Raw genomic sequence first — 27,613 nt, 5'->3', positions numbered from 1 at the left:
TTACCAGCTCTTTGCAACAGTAGCTTCACATGGACTTATTTTTCTCCCATGTCCAGACAAGGTCCTCTATTGAATAAGGCTCTTTTATTTTGCATGGGGCAGGGGATTTGTGACCATGGTCCCCCCTTTTATTCCTCTCTCTATGGAAACCCAGATCATGGGGAGAAATATGCAAGGCTGAATAAAGAGAAGCCACAGAAAGGAGCGCTTGAGAGCGGCATCTGTTACACTTGGGAAGTTAGACTGACAGGAGAGGGTGAAGGAAACCTCTCCAGTAGATTAGATAGAACAGGAAGAAGATTTGACTATATGCAGATATTTTCTTCAAAAACAAAGAATCTTGCCATCTTGTGTGCAAGAAATTCTGTCTCAGCTGCTAAAGGACATGTTTCCATCTGAATTCAATAAGCAGTATCTATATTCATGGGAACTAATTATTAAAACGAAGGAAGAAAGAAAAAGGAAAGGAAATAATGGAAATAGAAAGACAATTAACATTGTTTTCTTTTGCTCTTGACAGAAGCTATTCTTGTATTCAAAGACTGCAAAGCAATGGTGTGGAAAAACCTGTCGCTGGGTGCAGATGCCCACATCCTTGACACCTCCTCCCTCAACCAGCCTGGGGCAAAAGATTTGAACTACTTTTGCACCTCTGGTCAAACCCCTTCGCCCAGAACAGAAGCCACTGGCAAGAGGCACGTAGATTGTAAGAACTCAAGCAAGTCAGAATTGAAAGAGGTCCCCCTTCTTCTTCATGCAAAAGTCTTATGAATTGATAATTGCTTTAACTCCTAGAATGACCAGGCTAAGATTTGAAACCCTTTCACCAAACACAGCTGCAATTGTGGGGGTGGAGAACCCACAACAACCTGGAAATGATCATGAACTTTTTGTTCCTATGGTTTCTTCAATGCATTTCCCTCTGACCTCTAAACTGAACCCACTTGGACTGGCAAATGGATAATTGAAAAGGCAGTCTAATAGAATGCCTGAAAACTTTTATTTTGTTTAATTTTATAAAGTTATTTTTTCTTCATGAAGCAAAATTTTAGGCACAAATGAAATTGAATTCTTGCAAAAGAAAATATACACAATTAGCAGTAAAGAAATTACATTCCTGGGCAGAAAGAGAAGAAGAAAGTAGAGGAGAGGAGGGGAGGGGAGCGGAAGGTAGAGGAGGGAAAGGAAAGGGAAGGAAAAAGAAAGGAAAGGGAGAGAGGAAAAATCAATTTCTAGGTTAAAAGCAGATAAACTTTTATAATAGGACACCAGCAAATGAAAACACAATTTCAGTGGGGGAGAAGGAGGGGGAAGATGGTAAATGATCCTCTCTGCTAATAATTACAAGTGGTTATCCTTTTTTTAAAAGACAGAGAAAGAAAGAAATAGATCTCAACCACATGCCAGTCTTTCTTGCATAATAGACACTGTTCACATTTCCTAACATAAGCTCTTACTGCTCTGTGCTATCATAAGAAATTACTCATTTTACAGGAAATATACACTCTGTAGCTACATAAAGGAATGGCAGAATAAGCTCACCTTGTTTATATTTTTTCTCATTTTCTTGCATTTTCTTCAGATCTGTCTTCTTAGAGAAACTAATGCCTTGATGACTTTCTGGTAGCTGCAAGCCTTCTTTTATTTCTGCTAAATATATGAAAATGTATGCAAATTTAAATCAAGCTTAGCCTAGGCGCTCTTGCAATATATTTAATGGAATTTTAAACCAATAAGGGAAATCTGATGCTGTCTTCTGCAAGTGCAAATATAATTATGCAACTAGATTATCTCCAAAATTATGCAATGAAAGGTCATTTTTTAACTTCAAAGATCATGCTAGGTATCCGATGTTGATGTTGCCTTTTCTTAGCGAGAGCAAATCTAAAATCTTTGCATTTCACCGTACTCTGCTTGCAAGCAATACCTTTGCACTGGGCTGTGGAGCACATAGACTCGTCCTTCCCTAACTTATAAAAGCTTAGGTGGAGTACAAGTCTTTCCTCTATTTTCCTCTTGCTAAAATGTAAAAACAGTCCCGTCTTCCCAATCTGAAAGTAAATTCAAGCTTGAAGGGAATGTCGGGGATGGGAGTGGGGGGTGGGGGGTGGGAGTTGGGGGAGGCGGTACTTAACGCCAAACAGACCACCAGCCATCTCTCTCTCTCTCTTTTTGAATTTCCAGGGCGCACTAAATGATTTCCATTTTCTTCAATTTGTGTGGGATTCGGGGTGGTTTGAAGATGTGTGTGTTAAAAACAATTTTCCTAGGGGACAACACTGGGCTCCGGTAGCCAGGAACATTCGCCTGTGTACCTACTGGGACTGGAAAGGCTCGCAGTGTGTCTGGGGTGAATGCGTAGGAGGGTTACCCTCTTCAGCAAGAGTTGTCTCTGACAAAAATTGTGAGACCTGTGATGGGAGCTGACACGGAGCAGTGAAAAAAAAGCAAATCTACTAATTAACCAACCAAATTGGGAGACAAATTTCAAAATAACTGATTTTTGCCGGTATCACATTAAATTTTACTTTCTCGGAATTTTCCAGTGCTTCATGCCTTAAAAACCAACATGGTTTTGTTTGTTTGTTTTCCAGAAGATTTTGAGCATCTTTTTCTTAGATGCTTTTTTACTTGGTATCGAGTTTCTTATAAATGAAAAATAAAATTAAACGCATTGAAATATTTCTTATTGGGATCATGGGCTTCGATACTACAGATTTAGGGTCATACCGAAGACGTTCCATTGCTCAAAGCCTAGAGCGGGGTTTTGTTTTTCACTCTCTGGCACCCAAATAATCCAAAGTGCCAAATTTATCTGAGAAAAATCCATATCCGCTAAAATCTGGATGGCATTTAAACTGGTTATATTGTTTTCTTAATATTCTTCTTTATTTGGGTTAATCTAAACCTAAAAGAGTTCTAAAATCATATCCCGCACCACACACACACGCACACGCACACACTCCCTCTCATCCTTCCCGCTCCTCTACAAACATCCGCGAAGTCCAAGACTGGTGGGAGGTTGGGGGAAGGGTTAACCAAATAAGCTCCTGCCACTCAGCGCCAGGCAGCCAATGGAGCCAAAAGATTGATTCACTTCCTGCTTGGGTCTCACCGAAACTCTCAAGCTTCGCCCTCCTGATTTGGAAAGCTAGCTCGGCCTCTCGCTCCGCCATTGGTGGAGTTCGTGGCAGGCCAGGTCAAGACGCGATGCAATTGGCCTCAGCGGATGCCGGTAACCCGCTCTCGCTGCTTTGGCTCCCCGCATAGTAGATGTCAAAGACTGAAGCTGCTCCCTGTGCCACATTATAACTAGTAGGGGATCCTCACCGACCATGGCCACAGCTGCCTCGAATCCCTACAACATTCTCACTTCCAGCTCTCTAGTCCATGCGGACTCTGCGGGCATGCAGCAGGGGAGTCCTTTCCGAAACCCTCAGAAACTTCTCCAAAGTGATTACTTGCAGGGAGTTCCTAGCAATGGGCATCCCCTCGGGCATCATTGGGTAACCAGTCTGAGCGATGGAGGGCCATGGTCCTCCACACTGGCCACAAGCCCCCTGGAACAGCAAGACGTGAAGCCTGCGCGCGAAGACCTACAATTGGGCGCGATCATCCATCATCGCTCGCCGCATGTCGCCCACCACTCTCCGCACACTAACCATCCGAATGCCTGGGGAGCGAGCCCGGCTCCGAATCCGTCCATCACGTCGAGCAGCCAACCCCTTAATGTGTACTCGCAGTCTGGCTTCACGGTGAGCGGCATGCTGGAGCACGGGGGGCTCACTCCACCGCCGGCCTCTGCCTCAGCTCAGAGCTTACATCCAGTGCTCCGGGAAGCCCCAGACCACGGCGACCTAGGTTCGCATCACTGCCTGGACCATTCGGATGAGGAGACACCAACCTCGGATGAGTTGGAACAGTTTGCCAAACAGTTTAAACAAAGAAGAATCAAGTTGGGCTTCACGCAGGCTGACGTGGGGCTGGCGCTGGGCACATTGTATGGCAACGTGTTTTCGCAGACCACCATCTGCAGGTTCGAGGCCTTACAACTAAGCTTCAAGAACATGTGCAAGCTGAAGCCGCTGCTGAACAAGTGGCTGGAAGAGGCTGATTCATCCACAGGGAGCCCAACCAGCATTGACAAGATCGCGGCACAGGGTCGCAAGCGGAAGAAGCGAACCTCTATCGAGGTGAGTGTCAAGGGCGTACTGGAGACGCATTTCCTCAAGTGTCCGAAGCCTGCGGCGCAGGAGATTTCCTCGCTGGCAGACAGCCTCCAGTTGGAGAAAGAAGTGGTGCGTGTCTGGTTCTGTAATCGAAGACAGAAAGAGAAAAGAATGACTCCACCAGGGGATCAGCAGCCACATGAGGTTTATTCGCATACGCACACGGTGAAAACAGACACGTCCTGCCATGATCTCTAACTGCCAGAAGCCAGGAAGCGGCCTCCCTCACTGGGAGCAGCGCGGATTTCTCTTTCTCTTCCACTCTCCTCCTTTAATTCCAGCTTTATTATTGCTATCTCTCTCTCTCTCTCTCGTTTGTTCTTTCTTTTCTCCTTCCTTCCTTTTTTTTTTTTTTTTTTCTTTTCCCAACAGAAGAGGCTAACACGCTAAGAAAGGAAACACACGTAGGCATTCAGGCTTAACGCGAATACACAGTTGCATTAAGCATCCAGGCAGGGACCTCATATTCCCTGCGTCAAGAAAAACACTTCCCTCCAACCTTTTCTGCTGATCAAATACGCTGTTTACTTTAAGTAAGGTTTTTGTTTGGTTCGGTTTGGTTTGGTTTGTTTGTTTTGTTTTTTGGTCGCTCTTCTCTAGGAAGAGAAAGGAGTGGAGTAACTTGGGGACGGGGTAGGGATGGGGAAGGGGTTGGGAAGACAGATGTGTGCCTCTGAATAACCTTTCAGCGCCTTGGTTATAGCAGCTGTATTTCAGGTGAAATCTGTTTTACAATAGGCTAGTTTTGCATTTTTTAGAACTTCTATAGCGTTTCTAATGTCTGCGGTGTTTTACTACAACTGTACACAATATTTGTGAGATGATTTGTATCTAATCGACCACTTCATATTGTTATTGCTATTATTATTTTTCCTTCATTGAGCTGATGGTTTTTTAATTACTTAGAATAGGAAGGAGGGAGAGATGTCTACCCATCCACCGATCTCCTATCCCAAATCTTTGTGGAGAAGAGAGAATAAAGTAGAGAGAGTTGTTGATGATATTGGAGATATATATATATATATATATATATATATATATATATATATATGTTTATTTTGTGTTTGTTTTTGTTTTTTTCCGGGAGACGGAGTTCCTAGGGTAGGCAAAATAGGCAGCCGATTTTTTGCAAACCAGCGCACAGGAGGAAAGGAGATTTTGAAGGTTTCTGCCCTGCATCCCGCGACTACGGAACCCCCATAGGCTTCTACAGTGCACCTGGATGCCCTAGAAAGAGTCCACTGCGGCGCCAGGCGAAAGAGGTCGGCTTGAGGAGCGGAAAGTGCTCCTCACCTCCGAAATCCGGGGATGCCTGCACTTACTCAGAGCTCCCCACCCGCGCCGCGCCTTGCCAGGCCAGCTGCTAGCCAGGCCAGCTGCTAGCGCGACCCTACTTTAGCCCTTATAGGCAAAGAATTTTGCTTTTAAACGTGATTGCTTTAACTGGAGACGACGACCTGACCGGGACACGCTGGCGACGGACTGGGTCAACGCTTTCCAATTCGTTTCACCTCCAGTTCACCGCCTTCTCCCTAAGTGAGAAACCCTCAGGGAAGGGTGGCGAGGGAGTGGTGGACAGGCGTTCTCTGCTTTGTGCAGAACATCAATGAAATGATAGGCAAAGTTTACAGGGATTCTGGTCTAGCCACGTACCATCTCCTCTCGTGTATATACCATTGCCTCTGGGTGGACTCCATGGGGAGCCATCTCCGTGCCTCCAGCAACCGCAGCTGGTAGTAAGCCCATGGCGAAGACTGAGTGAGCTAGCGAGCTCCTGGGAGGCTGGGTTTTTTTCCTCTTCATCTTTTTGTCTGTGTGTGTGTGTGTCTGTGTGTGTGTGTGCGTGCGCGTGCAAACGTGTGTGTGTTTGTAGACAGCTATGTGTATCGTAGTATTATTTACAAAAAAACAAAAAACAAAAAAATCTCACTGGTCTGTGTAGAGATCCAAAAATTATGCAGTTTCTGTGGCTTTATTGCTAGCTGTCATGTCTACATGCCAGGTCCACAGGCACACCTCATTCCCAAGGAGCACACATTCTGGACCAGACGTGCACCCATGCACCCAGTCCCTGCTAGCCAGACCTTGCTGGGGGCTCGATAAGTCCGGGACACAGCCTAGTCCGACCTCCAGAGGAAGCTGCGGTAGACAAAGCTTCACACTACCTATAAGGACCTGAAAGCCTATGGCCCCCTTTTGAGGATCCCTAGTATGGGCTGCGGAGAAGGCAATGACACCCCACTCCAGTACTCTTGCCTGGAAAATCCCATGGACGGAGGACCCTGGTAGGCTGCAGTCCATGGGGTCGCTAAGGGTCCGACACGACTGAGCGACTTCACTTTCACTTTTCACTTTCCTGCATTGGAGAAGGAAATGGCAACTCACTCCAGTATCTTACCTGGAGAATCCCAGGGACAGAGGAGCCTAGTGGGCTGTCATCTATGGGGTCGCACAGAGTCGGACACTACTGAAGCGTCTTAGCAGTAACAGCAGCAGTATGGGCTGCCAGGGCCCTGGTGCACTGTATCTCCCAGCTGCAGGTCGAAGAGCCTGTTTTAATTTGAATCCCAGACCTTTTTTTTTTTAACCTTTTTCTGCTAAGCTTCTGCATTCTGTTGGTAGTTGGGATTTAGTTCTGGGATTTCTAAACCGCGCCCCCCCAACACAAGGAGTTCACGTTTTACAACTGTTAGGGTTTTCTTTGTTTGGATTTTCTTTTTCTTTGCATTTAACGCTCTGGTTCAAACCTGAGTTAACCCAAATATTTCTGCCAACTTTATAATTGTACAGTTTTGTATAAAACATTTCTGAAGTTATTAATTTAAAGAAAAATCATTTAGTTTATTCATTTAGTAACTGATGTATAATAAATGCTATTTTCATTAAGAGTTGCTTTTACAACTATTTTATTCAAATTGCCTATTGAATTTTCCAGCAATTATTTATTTTCAATAAATTCTGCATTGTGATTAGAAGGAAATTCTTTCAAAGATGCGTTGGGTGTCAAAAATAAAACAATTTGCTGTAATGTTTGTTGTGAATGGTTTCAGTCAAGGGGTTTATATTGACACAATATTTTATTGTTGTATAAGATTTAAAAGGTTTAAATAAAACATTTTTCAAAAAAAATGTCTTTTTCTCCTGGTTTTTATCGTGTGGTACATGAAATGAAGCATTTAAATAGAAGCAGGTTCCAGATAAGCATCACATCCGCTTTGCTTCAGGTTAGAAATCATTAGTAATTTTTTAATTTTGATTTTCTCTCACTGAATTTTGGCCTTTCATACACTCACACAACAAGGCCTGTTATCACACCCAGGATCATGCAAACACACACCCAGTATTGGGGAAAGCTAGTGGGGCAGGGGGTTCATTTCAGGAGGTGAAATCTTAATAACGTTCTACAAAAGGAGTGTGTGACCCCTCTTGTCCAGTAGATAGACCCTTCTCTGGAGCTCCCTTTCATGAAACTGGACCCAGTCCTTCGTTGAGGCTTTCATTTCACCCAGCTGCAGCAACCCCACTTCCTCTTCTTCTTCATTCCTATCTGGTGATGCCCTTCTGGTAGGTGAGCCCCCATTCCTCTGATGAGGAATGGAAGTACTCTCTTTCTTAAGGCTTTCCCTGGGCCCAGAAACTTGGGTAAACTGTTGTACACTTAGTATTGCCCATTAAAGGCTGAATTCTGTCCATTCCTATGTGAGTTTGGGGGGAATAAAAATAGATTACATGGAGATATTTGGAGTAAAAGTTTGGTGAATTACTCTTCTTCTCACTCACATATAATATTTCACCTCTATTGTTTTATCAAAAGGCCTTAAATAAAATAAGGGAGTTACCTGTAGTGATGGCTGAAGAATAATGCACTAAATTATAAGCAGTTTTATTTTAAAGCTTTGTATGTACACATATGCCTTATACAACATTTATGTAGATGCATTTTAAAGTAATAGAAAAGACATTTAACTATAATTTTCCAACAGTAAAATCCTCTTCAGTTTATACTCTGAAGCGTTTTTTCATTAGACAGAGCAAAATTATTTCTTTTAATAGATAATTATTATAATTTTTCAGATTGCCTAATAAATTAAAGTTTTACAGTGCACCATACAAATATGGTTATGTATGTTACATGCATACTAATAGACCTATCTCTCTTTATAAATGATACCGGTTTTATAGAGATGTAACTACAAGCACAAAAGCCATAGTCTTAAACCTGTTGGTTCTGTTTCCATTCTTACCACCTAATTTATTTCTCTTTCAACATCCTATGAACAATTTTGAATTGATTAGAAAGTTATACCTTTGCTTACTAAAGTGCACAGAAATCAACTAGCAGTACATTCTGAACATTTTAATGGAGCCACAAGCAGATATTTCAGGAAATACTTGTATAAATATACACATATAGACACAGTATTTTATCAGTATTTTACTATGTATTATTGATTACATATATTTATGCATATTTATGAGACTTGGTTCTTTTACTGCCTTTCTTTCTCTTAACATATAACTAAGCCCTAGTTGGCTTTTCTGATGACCTCCTTATCAACCTTGTTATATCTTAAACATGACATTTTCATTAAAATTCAGGGGATGTTGGTGCCTCTGCCTGGGATATTCTTTGTATTAAGGTTGACACCACCCAATTCCAAACCAAGACCTTTGTAGGAGAAGCAGCTTTAGTCTCAGTTACTTTCAATTCTTCACAGCAGTGTCTTTCCCTCCCATAATAAGAATTCATGGGTGAAAAAAGAAAAATAATAGTTAACTATATTTAATGGTGTGAAAGCAAGCATGTTTCATTTCCATTACCTGGTTAGAGCAGTAGACAATAAAGTGAGTATGGGGGTGGGGGGTAGATGTGAAAAGAATAATTGTTTAGGTGTTGCAGATAGGTAAACAAAGTCAAATATGTGAATTAAGTATGCATTTGTATGTAGACATAGGTTGATAATCTGTTTGTGGATTTCTGCATACATAACAAATTTCTGCATGCATACTAAATTTCAGCATATCTTTCCAACAATAAATGAAGAGAATATTATACCTGAAAATTGGTTTCTTATCTTTAAAACAAAAAGAGTAGGGGAAACTAGTGCCTAAATTAGTACATAAGCTATGTGTTTCTTTAATAAAATCAAACACTGCTCTTTTGGAAGTATTTAGCATTTAGATATTTCTTTTGCTCCCAAGTCAGTATGCTGTTGTTGATTTAATTGCATATAAGCTATAAGTCGGAGAAGGCAATGGCACCCCACTCCAGTACTCTTGCCTGGAAAATCCCATGGACGGAGGAGCCTGGAAGGCTGCAATCCATGGGGTCGCTGAGGGTCAGACACGACTGAGCGACTTCACTTTCACATTTCACTTTCATGCATTGGAGAAGGAAATGGCAACCCACTCCAGTGTTCTTGCCTGGAGAATCCCAGGGATGGGGGAGCCTGGTGGGCTGCCATCTACGGGGTCGCACAGTCAGACACGACTGAAGTGACTTAGCAGTAGCAGTAGCAAGCTATAAGTAGAAACATAATTTTATGTTTTTATAGAAAATATATTTTTAGTAAGGAGAGAGGAGAAGGGGAGAATGCAGAAATAGAAAATGGTCAGAGGTTAAAACATAGTTTTCTAAAGGAAAGAATGTGTTTTTCTACCTGTCAGATATTTTTAAAGATGCATATAGAAGCTCAGAATTGTGAATGTTATTTCTATGACTTGATATTTAAAAAGCCAAACATGTGACCCTTTCAAAAAAGTCTTGAAGAAAAAGTAACAATGCAAAACAATACTATGTGAATAGACACCACTCATCTATTCTGTAAAATAAAAGGATATAACATTCTTTATGTATGTCCTAAAATAGTAGTTTCAAAAATAACAACCCTCCAACTTACTCATTTGTAGATGTTAACTTTTAAAACACTAAGAATAGTGAACATATATTGAAATTGATTAACATTTTTTTAATAAGATGAAATAAAAGTATCTCTTCTCAAGGGCACTCCTGATGAGACATTTCCAAAATGAGAGGCTTATTTAAAGAAATACAATCTTGAAAACAAAATCCAGTTAACTTCTGCTACCTCTAAAAAGGTGGAGACAGAAGGATCATATACAAGGACCCTAGACTATTTTTCTTGTAAACAGAATCCACAAAATCAAAACTTTGCACTTTCCAGTGAAAAATACATTAGATCACTATGCTTTCTTTCATAGATATGATTATATTAATAGAACTTATACCTATTCACACATTATCTTACTCACTACCTGGAACACTGGGTTCTCTTATCAAGGAAGATTGAGTATAAGATGTGCTCATCTTGGATACTTTCTAAGTCAGTTCAGTTCAGTCACTGTCATGTCCAAGTCTTTTCAACCCCATGGACTGCGGCCTCCCAGTCCATCACCAACTCCCAGAGCTTGCTCAAACTCATGTTCATCTAGTAAGTGATGCCATCCAATCATCTCATCCTCTGTCGCCCGCTTCTGCTCCTACCTTCAAACTTTCCCAGCATAAAGGACTTTTCCAATGCGTCAGATCTTTGCATCAGGTGGCCACTTTTCCAATGGGTCAGATCTTTGCATCAGGTGGCCAAAGTATTAGAGAGCTTCAGCTTCAGCATCCATCCTTCCAGTGAATATTCAAGACTGATTTCCTCCAGGATTGATTTGCTTCAGTTCAGTTCAGTTCAGTCACTCAGTCATGTCTGACTCTTTGTGGCCCCATGAAACTTATATAGGTATAGAACTTACACCTATTCACACATTATCTTACTCACTACCTGGAACACTGGGTTCTCTTATCAAGGAAGACTGAGTATAAGATGAGCTCATCTTGGATACTTTCTAAGTCAGTTCAGTTCAGTCACTGTCATGTCCAAGTCTGTTCAACCCCATGGACTGCAGCCTCCCAGTCCATCACCAACCTATACCCCTGGCGCAGCACATCAGGCCTCCCTGTCCATCACCAACTCCCGGAGTTCACTCAGACTCACGTCCAATGAGTCGGTGATGCCATCCAGCAATCTCATCCTCTGCCGTCCCCTTCTCCTCCTGCCCCCAAACCCTCCCAGCATCAGAGTCTTTTCCAATGAGTCAACTCTTCGCATGAGGTGGCCAAAGTACTAGAGTTTCAGCTTTAGCATCATTCCTTCCAAAGAAATCCCAGGGCTGATCTCCTTCAGAATGGACTGGTTGGATCTCCTTGCAGTCCAAGGGACTCTCAAGAGTCTTCTCCAACACCACAGTTCAAAAGCATCACTTCTTCAGTGCTCAGCTTTCTTCACAGTCAAACTCTCACATCCATACATGACCACTGGGAAAACCATAGCCTTGACTAGATGGAACTTTGTTGGCAAAGTAATGTCTATGCTTTTCAATATGCTATCTAGGTTCATCATAACTTTTCTTCCAAGGAGTAAGTGTCTTTTAATTTCATGGCTACAGTCACCATCTGCAGTGATTTTGGAGCCCAAAAAAATAAAGTCTGACACTGTTTCCACTGTTTCCCCATCTATTTCCCAAGAAGTGATGGGACCACATGCCATGATCTTCCTTTTTTTGAATGTTGAGTTTTAAGCCAATTTTTTCACTCTCCTCTTTCACCTTCATCAAGAGGCTCTTTAGTTCCTCTTCACTTTCTGCCATAAGGGTGGTATCATCTGCATATCTGAGGTTATTGACATTCCTCCCAGCAATATTGATTCCAGCTTGTGCTTCTTCCAGCCCAGCATTTACCATGATGTACTCTGCATATAAGTTAAATAAGTAAGGTGACAGTATACAGCCTTGACGTACTCCTTTTCCTATTTGGAACCAGTCTGTTGTTCCATGTCCAGTTCTAACTGTTGCTTCCTGACCTGCATACAGGTTACTCAAGAGGCAGGTCAGGTGGTATGGTAATCCCATCTCTTTCAGAATTTTCCACAGTTTATTGTGATCGACAGAGTCAAAGGCTTTGGCATAGTCAATAAAGCAGAAATAGATGTTTTTCTGGAACTCTCTTGCTTTTTCCATGATCCAGCGGATGTTGGCAATTTAATCTCTGGTTGCTCTGCCTTTTCTAAAACCAGCTTGAACATCTGGAAGTTCACGGTTCACGTACTGCTGAAGCCTGGCTTGGGGAATTTTGAGCATTACTTTACTAGCGTGTGAGATGAGTGCCATTGTGTGGTAGTTTGAGCATTCTTTGGCATTGCCTTTCTTTGGGATTGGAATGAAAACTGACCTTTTCCAGTCCTGTGGCCACTGCTGAGTTTTCCAATTTTGCTGGCATATTGAGTACAGCACTTTCACAGCATCGTCTTTCAGGATTTGAAATAGCTCAACTGGAATGCCATCACCTCCACTAGCTTTGTTCGTAATGATTCTTTCTAAGGCCCACTTGACTTCACAGTCCAGGATATCTGGATCTAGGTGAGTGATCACACCATCATGATTATCTGGGTCGGGAAGATTTTTCTTGTACAGTTCTTCTGTGTATTCTTGCCACCTCTTCTTAATATCTTCTGATTCTGTTAGGTCCATACCATTTCTGTCCTTTATCGAGCTCATCTTTGCATGAACTGTCCCCTTGGTATCTCTAATTGATTGGCTTTTTAATTATCAAAAAGGTCTTATTATGAGGTGGCTTCACTCTGTAAGGGAATCATGGGACAACTTGCTTGTGATGGAAATTCTACAGTATTAAATACATGTGCATATACACATACAACTGAAAACATGCCCCGTCTTCCTACACCCTCCCTCTATCCCTTCACTTGCACACAGACAAGGTGATTTAACAGAAAACAGACTGTGCTCAAAGACAGGAAAGAAATTAACTCATTGACCAACTCATTAAGTAGGTCTTTTCATCTTTCCAGCTACTCAATGTCCATACTTTTCTGGTATAGCCAGTTGAAAACAACAGCAACAAAATCACTCTCTATCAAAATTTGCTTTTTTTAAAATGTCAAAAAAGACTAATTTGGGTGAACTTCCCACAAATTATGATACACACACACACACACTGAACTGACCTCTTGCTTTTTCGTCTTGTAAACAATGTCTTTTTTATAAAAAGAGATTCTTGGCAGGAATGGGGGTCATAAACGTTTTTCATATTGATTGCTTCTCATCTTCCCAGTCATTTTTCACATACAGAACAATATCATTATAATGTGACAGATTACCTACCAGATTTGCCAGATCTGAGGCCAATCTTTGCTCTGTCCCTCTTTCATAAACATGGAAAACTTCCTATAAAAGTGAGCATGGAAAGTAATGTCTGTATCTCCCCACTAGACCAACATTAAAAAGAGATTTGTTATATAGAATGAATATCTGTTGAAAGATTATCTCTTCCTTAATACTTGCAATCTGAGCACAGAAAATCACATACATACACATCCTATATGCTAAAATCCCTGCCAGATGTCACATTTTTAAAGCACAGAAAATAGAAGACTATGGACCAGGGGCAGTTGTTTATTTGACTTCAAATGGCATATGATTCCACATTGTAGAAAGAAAGCTATTTAAGTGCATGTGTTGCACAGAGATGTGTATATCATATATATATGTGTATTGGAGAAGGCAATGGCAACCCACTCCAGTACTCGTACACATATATAAATCTCTTACTATCCACAGTCTACTTGTTGTGGTGTTGGTGATATTCATATTTAATTAACATCTGTTTTTTTTTTTCTTTACTGCCACAGAAGTGCATGTATATACACATGTAGAAAAGACCAGAATCAAAGAGAGGTCTGTCTTGAACCTGTGATGGCCTACAAAAATAACAACAACAAAAAAAGTCAGATTTGTTATATTTGTTGCAATAATCAGGGACTATGTTCAAAATAGAGTACAACAGGCACTGTTGAGAGATAAGGATTGACTTGCTCAATAGTAAACAGCAATACTCTACAAATGAATTTATTTCATCATGGGAAGAGGAGCCAGGAATATTTAACCCAAAATTCTGAGCCTTTAAGGTGAGAAGGGTTGAAATTCTAAAACATATTTTCCTTAATAAACCGCATTTTTCATGTTGTATCCTGGGAGAGAAAAGCCTAACTTCTCCAGATTTTACATTAAAAGTGAAACTACAGTGACTTTACAAAGTAGCTCTTTCATCCACTCTGAGTTCTCCTTTCATCCCTGTACATGGATTAGTGGATGATATGGGTTCTTTTTGGTGCACCTCACTAACCTCCTTGGGGCAGAACTAAAGAAATAGGTATAGAAGGGACCTCAAGAAAAAGGTTCACACTGAGAATTCCAGTCTCATCCAGAGTGAAATTTCAAGTCCTATTTTCGCTTCTCCCCCTTAGTTCTCTGCATCTGCATATGCTACTTTGATGTTGTCTGTTAAGCTATAAAATGAACTAACTTGTTTTCAATGGATTAAAAATACTTCTACAAGTGGATAATTTCAAAATTGTTGATTTAAAATAATTTTACTTCTTGGAGTTTTCTCTGCATATCTTATTTTCACTTTTTACTATATTTAGGCATGATTTAGAAGACTCACAAATAGAAGCATTTAAAATAAAGAGTAATAATATTTTCAATTTATGTACTACTTTCCTCTGTTAAGATCCCTAGGCACTTTAGAAATGATATATACACTATACTCTGCAGCAACTAATACGCAAATCACAATAAAATGACCACTTCAGGCCACATAAAATGACTATAGTTAGTTCAAGTGAAAATTCATTAATATCAATAAGAGTTCTGTGCACAACTGAAGGGCAGTATATGCCATGGGTCTCATTCATTGCTGTACGAGAGTATGAAAGTATATGGGCTCACACTGCAGAAGAATAAACCTTACATTCTACACTTGTGTCTTACAGGAGGAAAAAAAGATTAAATTAACTTATGTATATTTGATAATTGATGGTTAAATTTGTCTTCAAGAGTTTTGTAGAAAAAATAAGCTATTCAGGAAATGAAAGACCAGTGATACTCAAAAGTAATTATGTATTTAAGATGCGTAATATTTCAAATTAAAATTGTTATTCACATCTGTTAAAAATGCTTAAATAGAAGACTAGCCAATTTCAAAATCACAGTCTCTTGGCTGCTTCTAATTATACACAAATGCGAGCACACACACACACACACAGTTAGAACACACACTCTGGAGTAACTGTTTTAAAAGTAACCATTGAAATGGTTCTTAAGCTTAAAATCACCATGGCAGTAACTCCTCCCACCCCTCCACTAACACCACATACATTTAAGTCTGTATTTTGTAAAAATGACCAAGCTGTTCAGATGAAGAGAGGTGGATTTGATAGGTCTTAAATATATTAAAGGGTACTTTTATGACAAAGATCCTTAATACTTAAATAAAAAGCAATTTATTTTCTGGCTCACTTGTAACTCTTTTGACATGAGATATGTGATATAAATGGCAACTCTTTTTTTTAGTAAAAGCATCACAAGCTATATTATCATTACCTTCTGATAGTATGAAAACATTTTTGTTTTAAATTTTCTGGAAAACACACCAAAAATAATCAACTTACCTGCAAAGAAGCTGTGTATTTACTGGAAAATATCTATTATTCTAAACTCTTTGTGCCTTCCCTGACCCTGTTCCATGCCTCTGGCTGTCAGAATTGTGCAGTGCCTGCTCAAAGCTCAATGTCAAATTAAAAAGTGACAAGAACGAGGCAGCATAATAATAGCTTAAAGCTATTCTCCACCTTTCAACATACAAACATTTGAATTTCAAAACCCAGTAATTTTTAACTGAATAAATATTTTCAGATTTTATGTGTAATTTGGTATAATAGAAATAGCAACAACATTTAATTTAATAAATATTTTATTGAGTGTATACTATTTGCAAGGCATTTTATTGCTATTGGATAGCACTGTCCTAGTGGAAACATTTTATTTGCAGATCACTTTCTGGGACAAAGGGGTATCATGGGTGCGGAGTAAGTATATACCTTGCTTTGAGGAGCTAATAATCACTAAGATAATAAAAATAAGATAGAAATATGCACAATTAACTATTAATTAAATAAGAACTGAGAGTGCTGCAGATATGTACTATTGCCTAATTTGGAGCTACTTTATATTTTTATTGTTACTTTTTTGTAGTACTCAAGCACAGCAGTTATTTGTGCTATTTTGATAATATTGTGCATCTTTGTTGAACCACAGTAAATGCAATTGTTAGTTGATTTACATATATAGACACTGAGTGTCAGCATTATTTGCAAATTTCTAAAACTGAATTAAATCCTAGTGAGCTTGAATTATTTTTGTAAGGTAAATTTTACACAGGTATAAAGTGCAAAAGGAAAAACACATTGAAAGCTTCTGAAATCTACTTTTTTGTCCCTCCTCTATACATTGAAAACTTGGAATAAATGACAGGTAACATGAGCAATGCAAAACATTTCCCTACTCTTATTTTCATCACCTCCACTATTAGAGTATTAGTCTATGCACAGTTCAGCAAGTTGTGCTTGAGTTAAAAAGAAATGAAAGTCTCACAAGCAGGTTCTTAGAGTCATACTTCAAAATGAGATTCTGTGCAACTGTTCTACTCTCACTATGGGTTTCATTGTATGAGATTAATGACATGGTAAAAACAATAGGCAAGAGCATGGAAGATACATTTTCAAACTGGAAATTTCTGTTGGTAAATTTAAGGATATGGTGATTTAAACAGGGAAGGGAGAAAAAAAAAACCTACAAGTGTGGCAAGCACGTTTTGTAATCAAATTGTTCCCAGCTAAAACCAGCCTCATTGAGCTTTTCTGTAGTGCCTTTTGGTTGATGAGCAATGGAAAAAAAATCATTTTTTATGAATTCAGAAACCTGTGGCGAAATGACACTAATGTTTAAAGCATGACTGTTTAGTTGACTTGTTAGGATGATTTTCAGAGTGTGAAGAAATCTGAATTTAACAAAAACACATTAAGTGTGGAGTGTCTTCTGTTTTTTTTTTTTAATTTAATTTATTTTTAACTTTACAATATTGTATTGGTTTTGCCATATATCAACATGAATCCGCCACAGGTATACATGTGTTCTCCATCCTGAACCCTCTTCCCTCCTCCCTCCCCATACCATCCCTCTGGGTCATCCCAGTGCACCAGCCCCAAGTATTCTTAAATTCATTTTCCTATCTTCCAAATGCATTCAGCAAAGTGAAGCTTGTAGCACTATTTAAAATTTTCAATTATCTAGAGTGAAGTATGGTCAATGTAAAATATATTCCCTCAGTTCAGTTCAGTCGCTCAGTCGTGTCCGACTCTTTGTGACCCCATGAATTGCAGCATGCCAGGGCTCCCTGTCCATCATCAACTCCCAGAGTTCACCCAAACTCATGTCCACTGAGTCAGTGATGCCATCCAGCCATCTCATCCTCTGTCGTCCCCTTCTCCCCCACCCCCAATCCCTCCCAGCATCAGGGTCTTTTCCAATGATTCAACTCTTTGCATGAGGTGGCCAAAGTATTGGAGTTTCAGCTTTAGCATCAGTCCTTCCAAAGAACACCTAGGACTGGTCTCCTTTAGCATGGACTAGTTGGATCTCCTTGGAGTCCAAGGGACTCTCTACAGTCTTCTCCAACACCACAGTTCAAAAGCGTCAATTCTTCCATGCTCAGCTTTCTTCAAAGTCCAACTTTCACATCCGTTCATGACCACTGGAAAAATCATAGCCTTGACTAGATGGACCTTTGTTGGCAAAGTAATGTCTATGCTTTCCAATATGCTATCTAGGGTGGTCATAGCTTTCCTTCCAAGGAGTAAGTGTCTTTTAATTTCATGGTTGCAGTCACCATCTGCAGTGATTTTGGAGCCCAAAAAGTAAAGTCTGACATGTTTCCGCTGCTTCCCCATCTATTTCCCATGAAGTGATGGGACCAGATGCCATGATCTTCGTTTTCTGAATGTTGAGCTTTAAGCCAACTTTTTCACTCTCCTCTTTCACTTTCATCAAGAGGCTCTTTAGTTCCTCTTCACTTTCTGCCATAAGGGTGGTGTCATCTGCATATCTGAAGTTATTGATATTTCTCCTGGCAATCTTGATTCCAGCTTGTGCTTTTTCCAGCCCAGCATTTACCATGATGTACTCTGCATATAAGTTAAATAAGCAGGGTGACAATATACAGCCTTGACGTACTCCTTTTCCTATTTGGAACCAGTCTGTTGTTCCATGTCCAGTTCTAACCGTTGCTTCCTGACCTACATATAGGTTCTCAAGAGGCAGGTCAGGTTGCCTGGTATTCCCATCTCTTTCAGAATTTTCCACAGTTTATTGTGATCCACACAGTTAAAGGCTTTGGCATAGTCAATAAAGCAGAAGTAGATGTTTGTTTGTTTGTTTGTTTTGAACTCTCTAATATATATTCCCTAACACTTATTAAATAATCAGAGGACCAACAAAATTATTCTCAGTGCGTCTACATTTGTACTTTCAAATAAGCACAGAGTAATGGGAGACAGGAGCATAATTATCTAAAGGGAAAGGCCTGGGAACACTGTACAGTCTCAAGACCATGCTCTTTTCCTGCCTAACTGTTATAGGATGCACTGCCACTGTTGTTCATGATCTTCAGGGAACAGAGATAAACTTTGGGTAGAGTCACATAAATGCAATGACAAGCAATTCTCCAAAGGGACCCTAATTGACCAAACAAATGGATTTTGAGTTTGTTGAAAGCCAATCCAGATATATCTATGTCAACATCTTTATTATGATATTGCAGTATAGTTTTGCATATCAAATATTGTTGGATGAAACTAGGTTAAGGGTACACCAGTCTTTCTATAGTATTTCTTACAACTTCATGTGACAAGTGAAAGTGTTAGTCTCTCAGTCATATCTGACTCTTTGCAACCCCATGGACTTCAAAGTTTCTTTTGTCTGCCAGTTTCTTTTGTCCATGGAATTCTCCAGGCAAGAATACTGGAAAGGGTAGCCGTTTTCTCCTCCAGGTGACTTTCCCAACCCGGGGATCAAACCAGGGTCTCCTACATTGCTGGCAACTTTTTTACTGTCTGAGAAATCAGGGAAACCCACAACTTCATGTACATCTACAATTATCTCCATAAAAATTTTGATATTTGGCAAAACTAATACAATTATGTAAAGTTTAAAAATAAAATAAAATTAAAAAAAATTTAATTTCAAAAACCAAGGCACAATTTTCATAATTAAAAAAAGACTTGGTACTAATTATATTCTTGTCATTCAGTAATTTTCATGAATCTAAACTTTAATTTTTTCTGTTTTTTTTTTTTTTTTTTTCTTTTTGGTATTGAGTTTAGCAGTGTCTGAATAAAACTTGCCTGTTCTAAGTTTTCTTTAACCAGAATTAGGCTCCTGTCTCTGGTGCTGGTAGTGCCTCTAAACATACACTCCGACTATGGACACTCTGGTTATCTACCTGGGATGTTTTCTGGTTTGGTTTACAATCTTCTCCCGTAAAATGCTTGCTTACAAAACCAGCCCCAGATCCACCCAGGGAAAGATGATGCAATTAAGTTGGTACACAAGGGATAATTCCTTAAAAGCTAGGTATGGATTTCCTGGGGAGATATGTTTTTAATGACTCAAAACCTATTCATTAGCTCAAAAAACATTTATTGAGTACATTCTACATCCAAGAATTTTAAAATCACTATTGCTTTTGGAGATTTTTTTTTTTTTTTCTTTGAGCTGTTGAGTTCTGAGTCTGCAGATTAACTACCTCTGGGACATTGAACAAGTCTTTTAACTTGTGTTTAATTTTTTCATTTGTAAAATCAGAATAATAATAATTGCACATTCTAATACAGTTGTTATTATGCTAAATGCTTACCTTAGTTCCTGACACATGAGAAGTACTCATTAGATACTAGCTCTTATTGCTTTGTTCATTTCTCCTCATTTTCCACATTCTATACAAGAAATGTTTCAATATGGTTGAAATGTATCTAAACCGAGTGAAAAGAAAATTCCCTTTTTATTATCTACTATTGCAGTGCTTTACCCCCACTATAATACACGTGGCAGTTGACACTTAAATGAGCAGATTATGTATAATTCCCTGGATGTTAACTATAATGCAAGAACTTAAGAGTGATATCATCAAGACAACCTGGAGTCTATTCTGATTTGTTTTTGAAAGAGGCAAGTGATTCATATACTTTGATATTACAACTACCATTAGTAACATTCTTTGTGACACACCTCACAGTACATGGAAAAACAGTAACATCTTCTCACACTGACTTTGAAAATTGCCTGCACACAGAGATGTGCAAGGATTTCCTAACCTAAGGCATAGGCACATTACACTGCTAGTCTCTTGGCTTAAGTATTTTAACCATTAATATGTCTTATTCTCATTAACGGAGAGAATTTAAAAGTAACTCTACTATAATAATGCAAGTATTCCTAGAAAAGAGGGTTAAATACCTTCTTTGTGCTCACCATCACTTAAAAAAAATCACATTATCCTATGTCTATATTCATCTCTGATTAAATCCAATAAAATTTTCCCTGAAACTGTGGAGCCTTATATATTCCAGGTGAAAAAATAACTTTGACCTTTCCAAGGTTTGATTCAGTTTGATTCACCATCCATTCTTTTTCTTCCTGTTTACAGTCTCAGTAACCTGTAAGGATAAAGTAGTGTGAGCAGTCAATAAAAATGCAGAATATTGAAAAGGTTGAAGTTTGTTTTTATGAGTCTATTAAATGTTTACAGTCTTTCACAGACTGAACTGGACATCAAAACTGTTGTATTTCATTCTGGAAATAAACATTGCAACAAGAAAGAAGTGGGCAAAATAATTCCATTCTTAAGGCAAAATTTGTAATAAGACAATAAAATGGCATAATACATATTCATTCATTCCCATGACAAAAACTTTACTTTTATGGAAAATAGTACAAACCTAAACCATCATTATGGTGGAGACAGAAATTATTAAGGAACTGAAAAAAAAAAAAATCACGGAGTCTAGTCACGAGTGACATCTTGCATTTGATGCTTTGGGCAAAAGTAAGATATTTCTGAACTTACCATAAATGCATAACCATGAACAAACTGACTCCTTTCTAGGTAAAGACTGATAACTGATGTGATTTTCTTTTGTCATACAACTGATATAGTTGAATATGCTATTATTTGCATGTCTCTTTTATATTTAAAAAATATTTCTGTTTGCTTGGGTGAAATCTTTGCACATCTAGAGTTTCATAACTTAATATGTTATGCAAAAACGTGCTTTTGTCTTAACATTAGGTCAAATATTTGTTTTAATGAAAAGTCTCCTATGTATTATATTCATTCAAATCAACTATATTTAGGACTCTTATTTCAAATAAAGCTAAAACATAATGTAAATAAAACAGACTGCTAGATGTCAGCTGTTGTCATACTGGTCTTGGTTAAAATACATTAATCCATATCTTTTGTTTTGAAAGTGAATTTAGTAAGATTTTTCAATATTACTACAAACCTCAGCAAAATCATCAACAGAAAAATACTGTTACAAGTGAAGTTACTTCTGCCAAAGAGAAAGAGAAATGAAGAAATATTTTAGGTTCTCTGGAACTACAATTTTATTATATAAGACTAATGAGATATATGTTAGCAGTTTGACCAACATATACTTAAAATTATGTCATTTTGAGGATATCATTGCTATCCTCTTTCATTTTGGAAAAAATTGAGTACTGAGCATTTAACAAAATTTAATCTAGTTGTTAGCACGTAATTTCAAAAGATAGTAATATAAGCTGCTTTTAAATTCTGTCATTTTCTTTTTCTGTTTCCAGCAGTTTTGGAGACAACCACTCAAGTCAGAATAGAGGTCAGAAAGAAAATGAAAATGAATATATGACTATCACAGTGACACAATTTTAACACGTTGTTTCCTAAAACAAGACCAGGAGCTGACTGTGGCTTAGATCATGAATTCCTGATTGCCAAATTCAGACTTAAATTGGAGAAAGGAAGGAAAACCACTAGACCATTCAGGTATGACCTAAATCAAATCCCTTACAATTATACAGTGGAAGTGACAAATAGATTTAAGGGACTAGATCTGATAGAGTGTCTGATGAATTGTGGATAGAGGTTCATGACATTGTACAGGAGATAGGGATCAAGATCATTCCTAAGAAAAAGAAATGCAAAAAAGCAAAGTGGCTGTCTGAGGAGGCCTTACAAATAGCTGTGAAAAGAATAGAAGTGAAAAGCACAGGGGAAAAGGAAAGATATTACCATTTGAATGAAGAGTTCCAAAGAATAGCAAGGAGAGATAAGAAAGCCTTCCTCAATGATCAATGCAAAGAAATAAGAGGAAAGAGATAGACTGGGAAAGTCTAGAGATCTCCTCAAGAAAATTAGAGATACCAAGGGAATATTTCATGCAAAGGAGCCAATAAAGGAAAGAAATGGTATGGACCTAACAGAAGCAGAAGATATTAAGAAGAGGAGGCAAGAATACATGGAAGAACTATACAAAAAGCATCTTCACCACCCAGATAATCACAGTGGTGTGATCACTCACCTACAGCCAGACATCCTGGAATGTGAAGTCAAGTGGGCCGTAGGAAGCATCACTACAAACAAAGCTAGTGGAATTGATGGAATTTCAGTTGAGCTATTTCAAACCCTAAAAGATGATGCTGTGAAAGTGCTGCACTCAATATGCCAGCAAATTTGGAAAACAGCAGTAGCCACAGAACTGGAAAATGTGAATTTTCATTGAATTCCCAAAGAAAGGCAATGCCAAAGCATGCTCAAACTACCGCACAATTGCACTCATCTTACACATTAGTAAAGTAATGCTCAAAATTCTCTAATGTAGGCTTCAACAATACATGAACCATGAATTTCCAGATGTTCAAGCTGGTTTTAGAAAAGGCAGGGGAACCAGAGATCAAATTGCCAACATCCGCAGGTTCATTGAAAAAGCAAGAGAGTTCCAGAAAAATATTTACTTCTGTTTTATTGACTATGCCAAAGCCTTTGAATGTGTGGATCACAATAGACTGTGGAAAATTCTTCAAGAAATGGGAATACCAGACCACCTGTCCTGCATCTTGAGAAGTTTGTATGCAGGTCAAGAAGCAACAGTTAGAACTGGACATGAAACAGCAGACTGGTTCCAAATAGGAAAAGGAGTATGTCAAGGCTGTATATTGTCACCTTGCTTATTTAACTTATATGCAAGGTACATCATGAGAAATGCTGAGCTGGATGAAGCACAAGCTATAATCAAGATTTCCAGGAGAAATATCAATAACTTCAGATATGCAGATGATACCACACTTATGACAGACAGTGAAGAAGAACTAAAGAGCCTCTTGATGAAAGTGAAAAAAGAGAGTGGAAAGGTTGGCTTAAAACTCAACATTCGGAAAACTAAAATCATGGCATCTGGTCCCATCACTTCATGGCAAATAGATGGGTAAACAGTGGAAGCAGTGGCAGAGTTTTGTTTGTTTGTGTTTGTTTTGTTTTGTTTTTTTTTGGTTCCAAAATCACTGCAAATGGTGACTGCAGTCACAAAATTAAAAGACGCTTACTGCTTGGAAGAAAATTTATGACCAACCTAGACAACATATTCAAAAGCAGAGACATTACTTTGCCAACAAAGGTCCGTCTAGTCAAGGCTACGGTTTTTCCAGTAATCATGTATGGATGTGGGAGTTGGACTAGAAAGAAAACTTAGCGCCAAAGAATTGATGCTTTTGAACTGTGGTGTGGGAGTCCCTTGGACTGCAAGGAGATCCAACTAGTCCATCCTAAAGGAAATCAGTCCTGAATATTCTTTGGAAGGACTGATGTTGAAGCTGAAACTCCAATACTTTCGCCACCTGATGCAAAGAGCTGACTCATTTGAAAAGACCCTGAAGCTGGGAAAGATTGAAGGTGGGAGGAGAAGGGGACGACAGAGGATGAGATGGTTGAATGGCACCCGACTCAATGGACATGAGTTTGAGTTGGTGATGGACAGGGAGGCCTGGTGTGCTGCAGCCCATGGCGTTGCAAAGAGTCGGACACTAGTGAACAACTGAACTGAACTGTTTCCTAGAACACTTCCATCTTTAGAAGCTTCATTCTAATAGAAAAATATTTAGTATATTGAATGAACTAATAGCAAAATTTTCACACTAAGGGCCAATAGATTCCCCTAAGAGTGGGTACCAGTGGGGAAATGAAAAGAAGAGGGACAATATAGGGGTATGGGATTAAGAGATACAAATGACATTGTATAAAATAGATAAACAACAAGGATATATTATACAGTACAGGAGATTATAGTCATTATCTTAATAACTTTTAATGAAGTATCATCTGTAAAAATGCAGAACCACTATGCTGTACTTCTGAAACTAACATAATACTGTAACTCAACTATACTTCAATTTTTCAAAACCTTAAAAAAATATTTTTAAGAGGGTAAAATTCATTGTAGGCATTTATTTCTGGGCTTATTGAATGGTTACTCTTGAGTGTCCAAGCCTTATACTAACATGCCAAGGCCTATCACATAAATGTTTCTTCCACTCTCCTCATCACTCCATTGAAAGACCATCCCTTCATTGAATCTACTCATCATCTTAGAATCAGATATCCTCTTAGTATTATGCCCATTTTCAAGGAGGATTCTCTATATCTTTCTGCCCCTGCCTCGCAAGCCCACCTGCTCTCCAATTAGGAATAGTCAGAAAAGATTCCTATTTTTCCACTTTAATACCAGATATTTATCAAAGGGGTGTGAATTTAGTTAAGTCATGTTGTTGTTGTTATTTAGTCGCTAAGTCTTGTCCAGCTATTTTGTGACCCCATGGCCTGTAACCCACCAGGCTCCTCTGTCCGTGGGATTTTTTAGGCAAGGATATTGGAGTAGGTTGCCATGTTCTTCTCCAGGGCACCTTCCTGACCCAGGGTTCGAACCCGCATCTCCTTATGCATCTCCTGCATTGGCAGGCAGATTCTTTAACACTGAGCCATGAGGGAAACCCAGTTAATTCATATTTACCTTATACTTCTTATATAACCAACAATAGCTATGCTTTTATAACACATTATGAACCATTAAGTACTTTACATATATTGATTGATTTAATTATCATAACAATCCTAGAATATAGGCATTATTAATGCTATTCTCATCTTACAGATAAAGAAACTTATGTTAGAGAGACTGTAGAAAATGCCTAAGGTCATATAGCTAATAAATGCTAGAGTGAGCTTCAAAGTTGGACATCTGGCTCTATAGTGTGTGCTCATAAATATTGTACTACACTGCCTTCCAACAGTAAGTGTACTCACACAAACTAGATGAGTTCAGTTTGAGTCTTCAACTGTTCCTGTTGATTTTTTCTTTGAGTGGAGATATTTTCCTCATATATGCATATTAGGTGTATATGTGTGCTTCCTATAATACAGGGTATCCTAAATTTCCAAGATTGAGAAATGATATAATTAATTAAAAATTAGAAAGTTCTTATGCTTGAGACCTGTGTTGCTGACCCAAAGCCTAGAAGCTGGGGGTTTCCCAAAGTCTATATGTGTTGTATCTTTAATTGAACAACTTCAAAACTTCCATTTGAATTTTTAGATTTGGAAGATACAAACATCACATTTAATAAATCAATTTTTAAATGATTAAGTAAATATGATCTAGTTTTATTTGTTACAGAATTATTTTTAACTTCTTATCAATGCTAAAACAATAAAGTTTCAGTTACCTGTCTCAGGTTAGATAATCAATACTAGATCTGAAGTAACTTATTTCTCCAGAATCTAGAGTCATGACTGAGTCACAATAGATATACATAATAGATACTCAATAAGTACACTGAATAAGTGTATTCAATAAGTACACTGAATAACAAAACAATGTTCTAGTAATGCTTCCTACTTAGTATTAGTCACTGTGCAACATGATTTAGATACATTATATTGAATCCTTTAACAACCTAAATATAAGCTAGTTATCATTATCTTCACTTTAGAAATTGAAAAATTGAGGTTCAGAGTTTAATTTATATATGCAAAATTTAATTGGCATAAAAATGAAAGTCAGTCAGTCATGTCTGGCTCTTCGTGACTCCATGGACTCCACAGTCATGGAATTCTCCAGGCCAGAATACTGGAGTAGGTAGCCTTTCCTTTCTCCAGGGGATCCTCCCAATCCAAGGATCAAACCCAGGTCTCCCTCATTGCAGGCAAATTCTTTACCAGCTGAGCCACAAGGGAAGCCCTTAATTGGCAGAATCATCAGTCAAGCTTACATTATATTCCAAAATCTATGTGCTTCTCATTACATTATTTTGCAAAGGTGGATTAAAGTCTAAATGATCAATTTTCCTCCAACCTGGATGAGCAGGTTTGACCAAATTTATTCTCTTAGTTCTGATTCTGAAATATTTCTCAGTTCTAAATAGATATGGATGATGAAAAGAGAAAGAAAAAGAATAAAGTGGAAAAAAAAAAAAACAGATAAACATTGTTGGGGATTCTCTAAACTGAAAAAAAAAAACAAAAAAAAAAACGTTTGATCATGTGAATAAGGTAATTCTAGCTATATATGTGAATGATGGCATTGTGTTAAGCTTTCTGAAATCATGAACTTTGCATTTTATTTCCTCTTTTCAACAACAATGACTTTTAAGTAGCAGCAGCTCAATAAATGCTTCTATAAAATCTAAGGTCCTTAAAAACATTTCTATTCCCTGGCCTACTTACACTTTAATAGAACAACAAATGCGTTGGAAGAATATTCCAAGAGACTGTTCTTGTGATATTAGCATCATAATACAGTCTCCCTGAATGATGGGTATTATGAGCAGAAGAAAGTGATTCAGAATTGCATGATAAGTTACTCTCTGTCTACTAAAAAAAATGCACAACCCGTGAGAGTTGTGAGCTAAGGTTTTTTTTTTTTTTTTTTTTTTTTTCTTGATTAATAATTGGTTTACAATATCGGCTTCTGTCATACATTTTTTTAAATTGATTAATAATTGGTTTACAATATTTGGCTTCTGTCATACATCAACATAGATTAACTATAGGAATACATATGTCTCCTCCCTCTGAATCTCTTTCCCACTCATCTACGTTATTACAGAGGCCCCGTTTGAATTTCCTGAGACATACATCAAATTCCCATTGTGTATGTATTCACATATGTTAACGGTTGTGAGCTAAATTTTATTAGGAGCAAAATAAGGACAATAGCCTGGGAGACAGCATTTCAGACAGCTCTGAGAAATTGGTTCAAAGAGACAGAGGAGAAAAGTCAGCAGGTATGTGATTTTGGTGAAGGAGTCAGTTCAGTTCAGTTCAGTCGCTCAGTCGTGTCCGACTCTTTGCGACCCCGTGAATTGCAGCATGCCAG

The 27,613-nt window shown here is 38.5% G+C and overlaps 1 protein-coding gene across 2 annotated transcripts; it reads left to right on the top strand.

The window, feature by feature from the left end:
• Positions 1-3,186: 3,186 nt before the first annotated feature.
• On the top strand, positions 3,187-7,337 carry POU3F4 (POU class 3 homeobox 4). 2 transcript variants are annotated; one of them, XM_019956513.2, is made up of 2 exons: positions 3,187-4,193; positions 5,317-7,337. In XM_019956513.2, the coding sequence occupies exons 1-2, from the start codon at positions 3,336-3,338 to the stop codon at positions 5,332-5,334; spliced, it is 876 nt and encodes a 291-aa protein (XP_019812072.1). In that variant the 5' UTR covers positions 3,187-3,335; the 3' UTR covers positions 5,335-7,337. The 2 variants fall into 2 exon arrangements, with proteins under 2 accessions (XP_019812072.1, XP_019812071.1); XM_019956512.2 differs by lacking the exon at positions 5,317-7,337 and having other exon boundaries at positions 3,189-5,289.
• Positions 7,338-27,613: the final 20,276 nt, after the last annotated feature.

Source organism: Bos indicus, chromosome X (genome assembly GCF_029378745.1).
Source record: "Bos indicus isolate NIAB-ARS_2022 breed Sahiwal x Tharparkar chromosome X, NIAB-ARS_B.indTharparkar_mat_pri_1.0, whole genome shotgun sequence".
Taxonomy (NCBI): domain Eukaryota; kingdom Metazoa; phylum Chordata; class Mammalia; order Artiodactyla; family Bovidae; genus Bos; species Bos indicus.
Note: the sequence above shows the minus strand (reverse complement) of the source record. Positions and strands in the feature narration are given on the sequence as shown.

Coding starts and splice junctions, on each gene's coding strand:
- POU3F4 (XM_019956512.2), top strand. CDS start 3,336: ATGGCCACAGCTGCCTCGAATCCCTACAACATTCTCACTTCCAGCTCT.